Source organism: Chanodichthys erythropterus, chromosome 5 (genome assembly GCF_024489055.1).
Source record: "Chanodichthys erythropterus isolate Z2021 chromosome 5, ASM2448905v1, whole genome shotgun sequence".
Lineage (NCBI taxonomy): Eukaryota > Metazoa > Chordata > Actinopteri > Cypriniformes > Xenocyprididae > Chanodichthys > Chanodichthys erythropterus.
In genome coordinates, this window is record NC_090225.1 from 18,896,178 (window position 1) to 18,911,960 (window position 15,783).

General features: G+C 35.2%; 1 protein-coding gene across 1 annotated transcript in view; it reads left to right on the forward strand.

Moving 5' to 3' along the window:
* The window catches only part of spock2 (SPARC (osteonectin), cwcv and kazal like domains proteoglycan 2), a 45,989-nt gene that overhangs the window by 18,388 nt on the left and 11,818 nt on the right, over positions 1-15,783 (forward strand). Inside the window, exons 2-4 of the mRNA XM_067386596.1 lie at positions 706-751; positions 7,618-7,732; positions 13,223-13,331. Coding sequence (XP_067242697.1) covers positions 706-751; positions 7,618-7,732; positions 13,223-13,331 — 270 coding nt within the window. The remainder of the gene's footprint in view (positions 1-705; positions 752-7,617; positions 7,733-13,222; positions 13,332-15,783) is intronic.

The window sequence follows — 15,783 nt, forward strand, 5'->3', positions numbered from 1 at the left end:
GATTTAACCTCCTGTTTACACCTACAACTCCAAAGATAAATGACTGTTGATGACACTAATAAGCTTGTGAACTTTACAAAAAAGGTTGTTATTATTATTAGTCAGGGTGCTGAAAGTGTTATGAGCACCAAGTGTATAATTATCTTAAAGCAACTGCCTCTTTTATAAGAACACGTGGGAATATCATGGAATATCAAAGCATATAGATGTTTTTAGCAGCCGGAGCCTGTCTTTTTTCTTGATAGTTGCTCCTCAGAGATGCATCGCTCTCCTCTAACTGTCTCCTTCTCTTTTGTCTTTGCTTCATCCTTCTCACATTTCACCAGGAAGTGGAGGTCAGTAGTGCTGTATCATGACTTTGCTTGTGTTTGATGTCTCTTTTAAATTGCTTAATCTACTATTCTCCATCAAAGCTCTAACCTACTTTTTATCCAGTCTGATTTGCTTATGCATCTCTGTTTGACAATTCATTCATGCTTTCACCTTATTTCTCTTGTTTATCTCTGAGAATTTTTCTTCAAGTTCAATCTGTCTTTTTTCCATTAGTGCTTTTCCACTGCTTTTCACTATTAAAACATCTTAGTATTGTACGTTTAAGTTTGGTTAATGATAGATTCACAGCGATAGAAGTATTATTTTTGACTAAAGGCTTAAAGTTCATTCTATGCAGTATATTTGACTGTTTGACATCTTTGTTTCTGTCAGGATGATTACATCAGATCATGGGATGAAAATCAAGGCTCGAATGAAAGTAAGTCATCTTTAATATTACTAATAGCATCACATTATTACATTTTATGGAGTGGATTTTAGACATTCAATTTAAGTGCCCAAGTTACATGACATGCCAAACAATAGCCTAGTTTATTTTTATGGAGCTGCATTTTACATTAGGATGTAATTTACATTTTACATTAAATGTCAGAATAGATTTGCATTCATAGCATTGAGGAATTAATGCTAGTTTTATGTTTTGTTTCTGTGTAAATAAAGTTAGCCATTTTCATGGTACTCTTCATGCATCTTGTTTTAGCATGCATATCATTTTGGGAGAGAAGTCTAATCACAATTCAGTATGCAAATAGATGTAAGAAGGAGCATTCATATGCAAATATTACAATGGTGTCATTGCTGTGTGGTCATTCTGTGTCAAATCAACCACATTTCAGAAACTTCCCCAACCCAAATTTTTGATTTTGTTAATATTTTTTCTGTAAAAAAAGATAACATAAATAGTGATGAAAGCCAAAATATGAAATGTCACAAATGTATATTTACTGAGTAATACACTATTTTTTAGAGGGGGGTCAAAATGACTATATTTTCACCTGAGATTTGGAGCCAATTACAATTACTTTAGGAAGATGGCAGCATCATTATTTTATTTTTACACAGAGATTTGTAGGTCTGTTAGTAAAATCTTTATTTCATTATGAAGATTCCAAAAGAAAAGTTTATTAAAAATAAGAATCTAGAAGGATATTAAGATATCTTGAATACTTTTAGAGTTACAGGCATGACAGCTTTAGTAAAAGAGTATTTGTGGCACTCAGACAGGTATGTTCTACGCAATTGAACTGAAAAAGACATACATTTCTAGTTTAACATTATTTGTTCTTTAGATATTCCTCTTTAAAAGACAGCTGTATATCAGCTGTATGCAAAGTGACCCACATTTGGTTTTTAACCACTGAAAATGTGTACAATTTACCAATATACTCATGGAGCCACATTAACATGTCCATATCTCTGGGATTGTACCATCGAGGGCTTTTAAAATTAAGATACCAAAAGAAAAGTTTGTTAAGAACCAGAATCTAAAAGGATATTAACATATCTTTAATACTACTTGAGTTACACGCATGCAAACTTGATGCAAAAAACAAAAGAAGTGCTTTTTGCCATTTTTGAACTATCACTGTTGGCATATGATGAAAGAAGGTCTGCTAAAGTCAACAGATTTTACTAATAGTCCTACCAGTCTCTGTGTAAAAATAAAATAATGATGCTGCCATCTTTCTAAAGTCATTTTTACACCTCTGTAAATTGGCTCCAAATCTCAGGTGAAAATTGTCATTTTGACCCCCCTCTACAAAATAGTGGATTCCTTCCATCTGTGACATTGAATATTTTGGCTTTCATCACTATTTATGTTTGTCTTTCTACAGAAAAAAGTATTAACAAAATCAAAAATTTGAGCCTGGGTCCTCTGGTTGAGTTGACATGGAATAACCCTGTTAGATTTTGAATAAATTTGAACACGTAGCGAGTTTTGAAAAAATCTAAATGATCTTGAATTGTCTAGAGCTTGATTTCAGACTGCATTTTAGTTCTTTGGTCTGAATTATTTCAATCAGAAATGTAATATGTATTGTTTTAAAACAAATCCCTAACAGTGTCGTGCAAGCACTGTAATTATTATTCAATGGTGTGGTTAGTGTTGACCGTGGTCTGCGTATGTCACAGCGGACAGCCCTCCTTTTCTTCCTGGCTGCCAAACACTAATTGCTTACACAAGAGATGAGGTCATCTCCTCGTTGTGCTGGAGTAGAGAGACTGCCTGGGCACATTTGAACATTATGTCTTGATTTTTCAGTTGAAGTAAAGTCCTCAGAATGGAGGAGTCCATTAGCAAATATCTCAGGATGTAATTAATGGATAATTGCTAGTTCCACAGAAGACCCAGTAAGAGCCCCGGAGGCTTGATTTAGCACTGACTGACACTGGCTTTGTTCCTTCAAAGCACAAATCCACTTAAGCTTCATATGTCCAAGAACTGAGGTCCATGAACCCAATGGTCCTTTTTTTTGAGTTGGCACTAAAGCTACTTGTGCAGCCGTCACTACACCCACCTCAAATCTTTTGTTTGAAACTCATTAATTGAACTCATTCTCTGTGACAGTCAGGGAGTTATTGTCGGATCCATTTGCCAAAAGGTTAGAGAGCAACATAAAATGCTAAATGATATTTAAGAGTTTGTATTTGTGCTATTATTGATTTGAACACTTACAAACCAAACCCAACTATATGTATTAATCACAAATATGAGGTGGCCATATGCTGTAATAATAATAATAATAAAATTTTTGGTAGAAAAACTGAAAAGTAACCAATACGATAATATCCTATTAAGTTTACAGACATTTTCTTTATTTCTTAAACACAATGCAATGCATATTTATGAATAAAACCTTTGAAAAATCAAATTGATTCATATTAACAGTACATTGTGCCGTATTTTTAGACTTTTTTTGGAATGTACACAAGTATATGCTCTCATAATCATAATTTTTAAATGGATTAAGTAGAACCTATTCATCTTAATCTCTTTTTATGAGATAATTAATGAGGCAGTGGTAAAAGACATTTGTCCCAGCCCTTCATGCCCCAAGAAATATGATGTTTCCGCTTAAAAGGAGCCGATGCAGGCATCAGTCCAATTCAGATCCTTTTTTCTTTCAAAGAGAAAAACAGAGAACAGCTCAACTCATCTTCTAGCGTCACAGTCCCTTGTATTTTGTTGCAGTTTGAAGGATTTTAAAAGTAAAAAGAAATTCTTTTGAAATATTTTTAAAGAGATTGTTCTGGCTAACCTGTTTAAGAGTGTTAATACACCCTTTTTGTGGAATGATAAGAATTATATTAGATAAATCTGCAGTGTAGAAGAAATGTTGAATAGTAACAATTATTTACTTTATGTTTGCGTTTAGTTGGCCTTGTCAGATGTTATTTATAGTCTGGTTTTTCACGAACATCTGCTCTCAATGTTTAGATTATCAAGCGGCAGACAGCTAACAGATACCAAAGCAGCCGAAATTCCCAAAGAGCCTTATTTACACTACCTTCTTTGAAGGTGGTGCTGGGCCTTACCTTTTTAATGAGGAACAAATTTGCATTTTACAAGTTATCAACACAGCGGTTGTCACACAACTTCAGGACAAATCTATGATGTATCTATTGTTTTTCTCAAAACACCAGTGATGATGTTTGCTCATGCCTCTTTATTATATAGAAAAACACTGCCTTGCTTTTTTGAGTAAAAAATATATATGTACACTCTAAAACATGCTGGGTTAAAAACAACCCAAGTTGGGTTGAAAATGGACAAACCCAGTGATTGGGTTGTTTTAACCCAGCAGTTGGGTTAAATGTTTGCCCAACCTGCTGGGTAGTTTTATTTAACCCAACTATTGTTTGAAAATGACTATATGGCTGACTTAAAATGAATCTAAAATGAAATTAAAATGTTCATTTATTAAACATATTAATAAATGTTAATTTTCAAGATATTTTGGGTTCATTTTAAGTAAGCAATACAGTAATTTTTAAACAATAGTTGAGTTAAGTGAAACTACCCAGCAGGTTGGGCAAACATTTAACCCAACTGCTGGGTTAAAACAACCCAATCGCTGGGTTTGTCCATTTTCAACCCAACTTGGGTTGTTTTTAACCCCAGCATTTTTTAGAGTGTATATATAAAAAAGATAATTGAGGGATAAAAAAATAAAGTCAAAAATAGAAAAAAAACATTCTTTTTTTTTTTTTTTTACTCTAATGTGGATACAAGCTTCCATATTTTATGCACTACACATATGCTAAAAAGTTTGGGGTCTGTAAGATTTGTTTGAAACAAGGTCTCTTATGCTTACCAAAACTACACTAAAACAACAATATTGTGATACATTCTTACAATTTAAAATGTGTGATTATATTTAAACATATTTTAAAAAGTAATTTATTCCTGTGATGGCAAAGCTAAATTTTCAGCATCATTACTCCAGTCTTCAGTGTCACATGATCCTTCAGAAATCATTATTATATGCCAATTTGGTGCTTTCTTATAATTATCAATGTTGAAAGTTGTGCTGTATTTTAATGGAAACCACAATTTAAAAAAAATCTGAATTCTTTGATGAATTGGAAGTTTGAAAGAAAAAGCAGCATTTTGTTTCCACTAAAGCATTTTTTCCTGAGGCTAGCATATTTTCCCCATTATTTTCAATGCGAGCGTGACGAGCGCTGAGCTTCTTCTTTTTTTTTTACACTAAGCATTTTTTACAGGACAATGAAAGTTAAAGAATGTTCAACTTTAGGTAAAATGCAGCACTCATCACTGTCACTTTTCACCCAGCCGTCCAATCACAGTGAAGGAGGGGTGGGACAGGTACCTTGATTTTAGCCCTCTGATTTTAATGCTCTGATTTAAGGGGCGTGTCTTCTGTGAGACTTCAGTGTAAATGCCCACTGCTGTGATTGACTAACATCTTTTCATATGGAAAGAATGAAGTATTACATGTGGAATTCTCTCGAAAACTTTTAGCACATTTTTACTATTACAGTTCTCAAGGTTTACTAATCGTGAAAAGTGTTGATTATAGCATTTTATTTAGATTGTGGCATGAAAGGTTGCAGTGATCACAGACATGCTGAGTGCATGAATGCAGTGATCTCGTCATTATAACTCGATTTCTGTACACTAACGAATGTTTTCATCATAACTAACAGTGCAAACACAATGTAAATAAGAGATTTGTTGATTCTAACGGGAGTTTTGGCGAAAGTCCAGAACACTGGCGCTGTTTGATTGACAGTTCCAGCGATTGTTAAGGGAGCGTCCTTTGATCGCTTTTTACATATCATTTTAATCACAGTTTAGGACTGTAGGCCTGCATGAATCATTACAGAAATCACTGGTGATTTTGGTTAGACATGTACACATAATCCATACATATCAAATGATCTGTAACAAAGCAATGATGACACAGTAAAAACTTTTTTACTCACATAAGTGTGTTGTGCCGTTCCTGTCGGATCCAATATAGAAGGCACAGCATTTTTTATTAATTAATTCCAATACACTTACTGTGTTTTCCTCAAACTGGCGCTGCACAAAATTTTGCACTCTTCGTTGCACATTTGCACTCTTCATAGTAACTTTGCAGATGTTGTTTATGCTCAAACAGAAACATTACACACTAACTAAAGTTAAAAAAGTGAAATCATAATCAAGGACCCCTTTAAAATGCTTTGGTGGACACACTGCCTTACTGTTACTTTTAATAAATTTTATGCATCCTTGCTAAATAAAGGTATTCATTTCTTAAAAAAAAAAAAATTGAATGTCAGTATATGTATTTTCAAGGTGAAACATACACAGCAACATATCTTCCTGCATATCTATCGCTAATCATCTGTGTCTGATATATGATGTTATGATTTCATATGAGCTGCACACATCAAGTACAATGCATGTGCATTAATAGGTCAAAAAAGTGTTGCCAGTATATGTAAACATATTTATCACAAGCAGATGTTTTTTTTTTTAGTTCAGTTCATGTTCCCAGTGAGTGTACCTGTGAAAAGAGCATCTCAGCAGTCTGTTGAGTCATCCTGTATGTGAATTAATAGACCCTCAAGTGGATACAAAGCTTCAGTTCATTAAAAATAAATGGAGATGTCTTTATTTAATCTGCATGTGTTTTTTATTTTTCGGCATGATTGCATTTTCTCTATCCTGTGCACACAGCGCGTTTCGCATCCTTATCTCCGTGAACCTTTCCTTGCGAGTTGATCTGATATGCTCAGCGTTAAGTGGCTCTGGCTGCTGATGTATATTAGCTGCATTAGCTCAGACACAGGCTGGGCTTGATATTGAGTCAGTAGCTCCTTACTTCCACTCTGTGATTGTAATGATCACATTAAATGCGGTCCTGTGTGTAAACAAACGATGCAGCGGTGACTGGATGAGATTCCTCGGCTCTCTAAGCCGGATTTGGCATCACTTACACATGGAGGCTTTCATAATATGTTTTAAAGGGACAAGCTCACTGGACCACTGCTCATAAGAAATATTTAATGACAAAGAGAGTGTTGATAATGGATAGTTTTTTTTTTACTGACATGAGCAGCTAATCAGTCCTCACTCTGGAGTTAGGCTGTTGCTATAGCAACATTATCATTCTTGTGTTCTCTTTAATCTGCTTGAGCCTGTTGTGATAACGTGAGGCTTACTGATCAACCTTGTGCCGTTGTGTATACGTAGATTGCAAAAATCTATCAATCTCGGAATATTGTTTCTCAGGCAGTGAGGATTATGATGTTGGTTGTAATAGTATATGTAGTATGGTGAAATTAGGTATAGGATGTAATTATGAATGCTTACGGAAGAACATAAAATAACATTCTCTGTCTAAGGTAAAGCTGCTGTAGCATAGAGAGTTTGCAGATGGCATGGGCAGGCGCTTTTGAATTTGAGTTATGCTTATTTTTGATTCACTGTTTCTCTTTTGCATTTTTCATCATAAATCAAAGGATGCTTGTCATGGTATGTTTTCCTTTGACGTAAATAAGGGCTTGCCTCATGATGGCATTTAAGAGGGTTTGTTAGTTGTAATAGAGATGACAATGCCAAATTATATGAATAAATTAAAATGAAAAAAGCTTTTTTTTTTTAAATAATCTGTCATCATTTATGTTCAGGTTGTGGTGGCAGAATTTAATAAAATGTGTAAAATAATAATAAAAAAAAAAAGACTAAACTTAAAAGTAATTTAAATATAAATAATTTCAAAACTGACTACATAGCAGATTATTGGGGTGCATCTCTCGCCCTTGCAGATGTGGACACCACTAAAGATCCCTGCCAGAAGGTGAAATGCAGCCGACATAAGGTGTGTGTCGCCCAGGGCTACCAGCGAGCTGTGTGCGTCAACCGCAAGAAGCTGGAGCACAGGTGAGCCTTTCAGCTACAGGACTTTCTCTTCATGCACATAACAAAAATACATGACAGTATAGTGTTTGTTTTTTGAGAGTCAAAATAGCTTGGTGCCATGCTAAGGCACTGTGCTGAGTGCAACTGTCCAAACTAGCTACTCAGAACTTCATAACATGAAGAATCAAATTTCTGAGCTTTTAGAGTCCAGATGATTGGCTCAAAACAACCAGAACTGAGTGCTCATGAGCAAATATGGCTGTTTAGAAAGTGTTAAGGGCACAAAAAAGGAGAGGGGTTTAAAAAAACCCTTGATTAATGTTTTAATCAAAAACCCCATGGAAAATTAAATTATTAAAAAGTTTTTACGCAAAATTCCAAAAGTGTTCATGCAAAATAATTGTTAGGAGAAAGTCATATTCTGACAGAGGTGAAATAAGAGCAATTTAATAAAGAAGCCATGACTGTTTTAGTGTAAAATATAAATATAAAAAATAAATATAAAAATTAAATTACATTTTAATGTAACCGTATAAGAAAAATTAAATAATTTAAAATGCCCTTTAAAAAACCCTGTTGTGTTAGAAAAAATGTTCACTCATTTGTGAGGGGATAGTCACATAAAAGAAGAGCAATTCAATAAAACAGCCATGTGTTGTCTGATGGCAATTTGTGAGGTACACAGATTTGCGGGCGTTTGTTCTTTTTACAAACTAAACATGTTCCTGAGGCCATCCTTTAGGGGTTGGTACTCATTGTTCCATACATCTAACTACAGAGAACATTCTTGTAACCTTAATGGAATAGTTCTCCCAAAAATGAAAATTATCCCATAATTTACCAACCTGGTCTCATAGGAAAGATGTACCTGTGGGTAGCTGCATATCACTGCAGTTTCCAACAAAAATGAACGCTAGAGGCAGTAAAACAGCAAGCGCTTTTAATCGTTTTCATACACAGTTACGATTACGGGGTCAGATTAGGGATTAATTAAGACTTGTTTTCACGTTTCCTTACACAATATTAGGTTATGACTTCAAACGCTTTTTACCAGAGTGCACTTTGGACTTTGCGTCGCTTAACCTAATCGCTATATGTTTCACTTTTCTGACATAACAAGCTTGCTCGTTAGCTTATCTGATACGGAGTTGTACTTAAGACGAGGAAGCTTTGGATACGAATCCCGTGAAAGGCAAGTCATGGTAAAAGAGCTCAAAGAGAGATCTAAACAAGCTAAAATGGTGCAATTACGGATGATTTTTATGTCACATTTGCTTTTGTTAACACTATCAGGTAGGTTTAGGTGTGGTATTGGTGGTACGTTATTTTAAAATGCAATGTAGTGCAAATTTCAAATCAGAACTGCGGTGATTCGTATAAAAACCAATGTCATAAAAACGTACCATATTCACGTTTATGTGTTCCAGCAAAAACAATTAACATGCTTTTAGCACCACACATTTCACATCGAAACTGCAGTGATATGTACGTATTGGTACGTATTTTGCGACTCGCGAAAACATTCCTATAGGTACGTTTTTTTAATGAGACTGGGTTGCAATTTACTCACCCTTAAGCCATCCTAGGTGTATATGACTTTCTTCTTTCAGCCAAACACAATCTGAGTTATATTAAATAATATCCTGGCTCTTCCTAGCTTTGTAATGTCATTGAATAGTGCTCAAGTTTTTGAAGCTCCAAAAAGCACATTTATCCATCATAAAAGTAATCCACGACTCTAGTGGTTAATAAATTCCTTATGAAATGAAGCAATGTTTTTTTTGTAAGAAAAATATCCATATTTAAGACTTTATAAACGGTAATCACTGGCTTCCGGCAACGTCGGTACGTGTGTTTACGAGAGAGTCGAGTTCTGGCGAAAGGGTGACCTCTGACCCGACGTATGACATAGGGCGTATGACGTAGGCATGGTGTAGCTTAGGTGAGAATAGACGCTTCTTACAAAAACCACATAACTCTCTTGTGAATGCGCGAACATCCTGCATGTTTCATGTTTCATAACACATCGCCCTCATTATAAACAAAGCATTTATTTAATCAAGCTCCAAAAACAGCTCGTTTTGATATTGCGGGATCTGCGGCAAATACATTTGCTTATGACTGCCTTCAGTGCGTGACATTGACAAATAGTTATATATCATTGCACAATATGCCCCGCCCACTGGCATTCAATCGCTTAACAGCTGACATTTGACTACACTAGATGTGAGCATCGTGTCAAAAGCAAATAGAACTCATTATAATCACTGATGCTGTCTACACTGGATACAGTATACAGATGTGCGTTCAGTTTCTGACATACTTCACGTACTTGAGTCTGTCAACAACAGGACAGATGTAAGAGTGAAAGAATGTTTGCTTTGACGCATCCAGGTCTTCAGAAGGATCACTGCAATGAAAACAAGTTGATGGTTTAATTTCAACATGTTCTCCAACCAATACGACCACATAGGTCATTTGTCACTTCCCTGAAATATGACCCATATGAGTGTTTGCTAAAGTTGTGCCCCTATCGACAACAGGACATTTTAATGCATTGTTCCCTTTTATCTGCGTCATATTCTGGGTTTTGCGTAGCTCAATTGGCAGAGCATTGCAATAACAATATGCAATCATGTGATCATGGAATCCCAGGGAACACATGTGCTCATAAAGAGTATATGCACTATAAATCACTAAGGTTAGGTTTAGGGATGGAGTGGGTGTAGTCGTTGATAAAAAATTTAGTTTTGCGAAATAGAAATAGGAGAAATGGTGTAAAAAGTCCACACATTGCATTTAAATTATGTTTTATTAACGTAGTTCAGGAGGAACAAGTCAAATAAGCTACCCGAGCTCGGAGCCCTCTCCACGGACAGCGTGCCAAATACGTTTACCAATTTATTTACCTGACTTATTTGTAAGTGTGAACTCGTGAAATGAACGTGCATTTTAATTGGTAATGAAAGTCATTTCATGACGACAGACGTAACACGACACTGTCATTATTTTTACGCCAGCTAGAGGGCACATGACTTTAAAACGTAAATATAGGTCGTAATAAGGTGCTTAAAAAATGACATATCCACAAGTTTCCTACACCCCATGAGGCCTTGCGTCAAACGTGGGAGCGTCTTCCGGTTCGAAGTAAACAAGCTGGACGTGACACTCATTCATTCAACAGTTGACAGTCATTCAAGATTTAACGATCCAAACTTGCGAACGTTTGTTTTTTACTTAAAGATTTAAGATTCCGGCATCAATATTTGAACAATGTTTTACAATAAAAAATGTTACAGTAATAGTAATGTATTAATTTATGTCAGGAGTGCACATCAATCATGCTAAATCTAACTGATATTTATACTGACATAAAAAGAAAACACAGACCTATTTAGTTATGCATGCTTCCATTTATTTGCGATCACAAGAATGCAAAAAACAACTCCACTAAAGCTTTTAAATCCAAAGGCTTACACATTTAGAAATATATTGATAACATACCCTATGTTTACGTCACTTTTCTGAGCATTTCTATTTATTTTCCTCTAAACTATGCTATGATTGCTATCCGAGGATGTTTGCGCGATCTCTCCGTCTATCTATCCTGATCCTTTCAGCCAGAGCAACAGAGGGAGCTCATGAGAAGACAACAGGAGTTACGAGTTATATGAGTTAACCGGAGTGTGTGAATCTGTGAAAGAAATGTATTTGTCAGGAATCAACAGGCACAGGGAAGAGACAGATAAAACATTAAACCAAATAAATAACGTTACACGATTATAATCACATAAGAATTGTCTTCATTCCTCAAGCAGTCTCCGATGTTTCCCATAAACGTGTGTAGCCTTTTAGCATCGCATACTGTGGAAACGTGACTGGCTCTGGCACGCACGAAACATTAGGAGTCAATAACATCATATGGCTTTGGTGCATCAGTGACGGGAAGTACAGATAGCGGGTTGTTCATGTATTGCAGGGTTAGGAAGCTCTTGTAGTCATGCAGCAGCACTTTTGTGGAAGGTCAGTAAAGTAAAGGGCAATTAAGGGCACGAAAACTGTTTATTGTATTGTGATATTATTAACTAATAATGTAGTAAACTGAGATGTTGTCCCTGAGCACCGTAACGACAAAGTAAACAGTGATCCAAAAAACACTTAGCCTCTTCGCTAATAAGAACACAAAATACCTTTGTGATGCTACTTCCGGATTATATGTTTGTTCGGAGCATTTTGTTTTGTAAACAAGGCACAGTGTAATGAAGAGTTTGCAAAGAAACTTTTGTTGAAAGATGAAGCAGCCAACTGTATTGGATCTGAAAGCACCTGCAAGTAAATGATTTCATAATGCTTTGTTTGTAAATGGATAACTTATATGGATAAGTGTTTTCAAAACACCTACGAACTCACATGCAATAGTGAGTCGGTGCTGATACTGTTTCCTATGTAATGACGGTAGCCAATCATAACAGTGGCCATTTACTGACAAGCCTTATAGGAGCCGCTCTTTAAAAACAGATCATTTAATTTTAGAAGGTCAGAATGATGGTTGAAAATAATAGTTTTCTGCATATGTTTTTTTGTGCGAAAAAAACTTTATTAAAGACCCTCTGTAGTCAATCATTTTATCCCTTAAAACTCATCTTTGATCACCAAAATTACATATTTAATCATTTTTTTCCTGTGAAAAAAATTATTCATGCCTTAAAATATCTTGAATGTAACACTACACCCTTGCTTCATTTAGTATACGTGGATAAACGAATATGCAGCTCCAAGATCCACTCAGTCAACTTTTCTGTAGTAAACACTGCACAATGTCAAGTGGAAATACAGGTTTAATTCAGGAAGAGTGAATTATAAAGGCTCATATACAAGTTGATGTATCAGAATGGTAATGCGTTTTATGTATCACTCTCTACAACGTCAGACACATAATGGTAATTAATATGATTAGCCTTTTGCTTGACTACGTTATCAAACAGCTAATAATGTGCTGCTAATGTTACACAAAACATGTTATCGTTCTTCATCTCAGAGTCAGACAACTGCCTTGTGAAAATCAGTATCCTTAGAAAGGCTTTGACTTTAGAACTTAGAATGTCAGTGGAGAAAGGCATATAGTTAATCATAACATTGTAATATACATCATACACATAACGCTATATTGCTAAATATACCCGATTTTTCATATCAACAGAAAAATATACAAGGATAACCTGGCTTCTCTTGAGATTCCCCTGCATATGCTAAAGCCCGCTCGCACGTTGACGGGATTGGTTACAATGTAGTATAAACAACATTAGGCATATAAACAACATTAAAAACTTGATTTACACCACAGGGGGACTTTAACATTATAAGTGAACCTCAAGGAATATAATTAAATAATAAAAAATCAATGTCATGACCCCATTAACGTGACAAATACCCAAGCATACCTCAGTTAATATTTCATATTGATGATTGATGTTAATATTGATTCTATGTTAATTGACCAATGTGTTTTAGGTTGAAGCAGCAGGTCATAAGACAGCAGCAGGAGAGTAACTGTAAGTCTTGCCCAGTGTCTTCCTCTGGTCCTGTTTGTGGCTCTGATGGACACAACTACGCCTCTCAGGTATTCACGCTGCATTCAACCTCCTTTAATTGTATTAAAATAAACTGAACTGCAGAGAAATTGATCATATGGATTTGATCGATTACTCTGCGGTTTAGCTTATTTAAAACAATTGGATTTGTTGCAGTTTTGTGCTTGTTCAGACTTTTCTCTCAGATTTTTGTAACCTAACTTTGGTAACCTAAAAATGTGCTTCATATTCTCTAAATCAGTAATTCTTAGCCAGGGATCAGTTTTGCTTTGTGAAATCTTTAAAACAGAAACAAACTATTTTGGCTGACAGTAGATTGAAACAATTAATCGTGATTAATAATGTTTTGTAGTTGCATTTAGTTCCTTAACATTGTATAAATGATTATATATTTCTGTTATAGGTGATATTTTTATACTTGTTAATTAAGATTGTGAATTTACTCCACAAGACTACATATATATTTCTTTAATTTTGTTAAACATCCCATCTGTATTCTTTTATAAAGAAATCACTAGGATACATTTATCTGTACGTAGGTCACTATTTTTTTTTCCAAAACTCTTCATATTTTTCAGCTTGGCGTAGCAGTAAATATCCAAAATGCACTAAAACTACCTTCATACATGTCTAAATCAAGTCATTCTTTCATTCTTTCTTATCACCCACCATTATTTATTTATTTTTTAATTCATGTGACATCATATTCCTTACAGTTACAATCGTTAGGACACTTTTTTTATGGTCACTTTTTCACACAGTGAAACCAACCAAGTTTCAACATGGCACAGCAGTTAATTTCACATTCAAAATGCATTAAAACTATTAAACACTTCATACATACTGTATCTCAAATCAAGCCATTCTTCTATAACACTAGCAAAGGTTGTCAACCAACAAACACTTTGGGCCCTATAATACACCCGGCGCAATACAACGCAAGGCACAGCGCAAGTGTGTTTGCTAGTTTGCGTCCGGCGCCGTTCGCGTTTTCCCGTTCAGCGTCACGTCCTTAAATTAGTAAATGCATTTGCGCCAGTTAGTGCGCCCATGGGCGTTCTGGTCTAAAAAAGAGGTGTGTTCAGGCACATTGTTGGCGCATTGCTATTTTAAGGAGCTGAAAATAGACTGCGCCATAGACCAACTCAAACCTGGTCTAAAGTCTAAAGTCAATGGCGCAATATTTTTTTGTTAGAGCACGTTGGTAGAAACAGCGCCTCTGGGCGCGTCCACAGTGCGCGTTGACTTTGCTTATTACACGCAGGGAGGCGCACCACACAAACATGCCAAATATTAAAAACAAAAGGATTACAGTGTAAAATAATATTATTGTGTAAGCTACATAAATATAAAAATGTAATGATGAATAGTCATTGCGTGTATTAGAATTAGGCTACCTATTTTCAATTCAGCCTATTACTACTTATAATGATGAACGAAATTGGCTAATTAATTGAACAATCGTGCCAATACACACACATATATATTAACTGACTCATAGCCAACAAATTCCACCATGTAAATAGCAATCCGCCATGGCACGAGCGCATCTCGCTCTTAAAGGGAATGGGAGATGACACACTGATTGGTTTGTTGAACGTTACGCCCATTACTCATTACGAGAATAAGGACATTTCAAAATTTCCATTTCAAAAATGCGCCCCAGCGCACGGACCGTTTTTCTGTCGTTAAAATAGCAAAAGTGGATTTGGACACGGCCTGAGTGCACCTGCGCCGTGCGCTTTACACTTTGCGTTTAGATCGTTAAAATAGGGCCCATAGTCACTCATAAAACAACAACCTAAAAACAGGTAGCATTATACAATGTTTGCTTTTGTAAAATGTATTTACAAAACAAGAATGACACTTTCTACTGTTTATTATTCACTGGAATATATGTTACATTGTCCATGTTTACATTACAGCATAACATGAGATCATGACAACCAGTCACATGAGATCACAGCAATAGCGAACCACAACAATCCAATCAATTCCTGACAAAATCAAGTCTCATCTTACATTTTTCCTTGTTTGAAAAGCATTTTCACTCAGATATACTCCACAACTTATCAGAAGTTATGTTTCATGCCAACTTTAAGCTTAACAGTTTTGAAAAAATATGTAATTGGCAAATTGGTTCAAAGAATTTTGGTGGTGATTGTGTTTGAGAAAAGAATTTATGTAATTTGAAAGATGTAGTCAACAGCTAGTTAGATTGCTGTTGTGCTCACTATGCATAAGTTTTGAAAAAGTGACCTGAGTATTGAAAAAATACAAAAATCAAGCAAACAAACAAACAACAACCAAAAAAACACTAATAATAAAGTTTTATATAAAGAGTTTTAATTCCTTTCATTATCCTGCAGCTTATGTTTGCATGGTTTTATGATGTTATTTCTATTCTTGTTATTCTGTGCCATTCAAAAAACATACATATTTTTCATTTCATATTATATTCTGTGTGACTCATATAGATCA